The sequence below is a fragment of the Cariama cristata genome, unplaced genomic scaffold, assembly GCF_000690535.1.
Source record: "Cariama cristata isolate BGI_N322 unplaced genomic scaffold, ASM69053v1 scaffold22068, whole genome shotgun sequence".
Taxonomy (NCBI): domain Eukaryota; kingdom Metazoa; phylum Chordata; class Aves; order Cariamiformes; family Cariamidae; genus Cariama; species Cariama cristata.
In genome coordinates, this window is record NW_009630918.1 from 2732 (window position 1) to 3165 (window position 434).

The following is a 434-nucleotide window of genomic DNA, read 5'->3' on the forward strand; positions in this document are numbered from 1 at the left end:
CCTTCTGCAGCTTCTCCATCATGGCCTTGCGAGCCTGTGAGGCCGATGTCTTGGGCAGGCTCTGAGCTTTCATCAGCTCCTTCTTCTTCTCAGCCTGGCGCCGCTCCAGTGCAGCCAAGCTGCTCTGCCTGGAGGCACTCTCGTCTTCACGGTCAAAGATGCTGAGAGAGAAACAGATGAAGCTAAGGGGGCCGCAGGCAGCCCAGGGAAGGGCACGTGGTAGTCTCAGCCCTGACACTTTTGAGCCCTCCACGTCCCTGGGACAGGAAGATGGCTTAAGGTCCCTGGCTGCCAGACACATCACCGTGCCCGTGGAGGGACCCATGGGGACCACTGGATACAGCAAGCATGCCCCAAGGACCAGGAGGCTTTGGGGACATCCCTGCATGGGGACACTGCAAGCTGGGCAGAGAGGGTTTGTGCAAGCAGATGGC

At 60.1% G+C, this 434-nt stretch overlaps 1 protein-coding gene across 1 annotated transcript in view; it reads right to left on the bottom strand.

Moving 5' to 3' along the window:
* Positions 1–434, bottom strand: part of SMTN (smoothelin) — a 5114-nt gene that overhangs the window by 1882 nt on the left and 2798 nt on the right. The window contains exon 7 of the mRNA XM_009705759.1: positions 3–161. Within this exon, the coding sequence (XP_009704061.1) occupies positions 3–161 (159 nt within the window). The remainder of the gene's footprint in view (positions 1–2; positions 162–434) is intronic.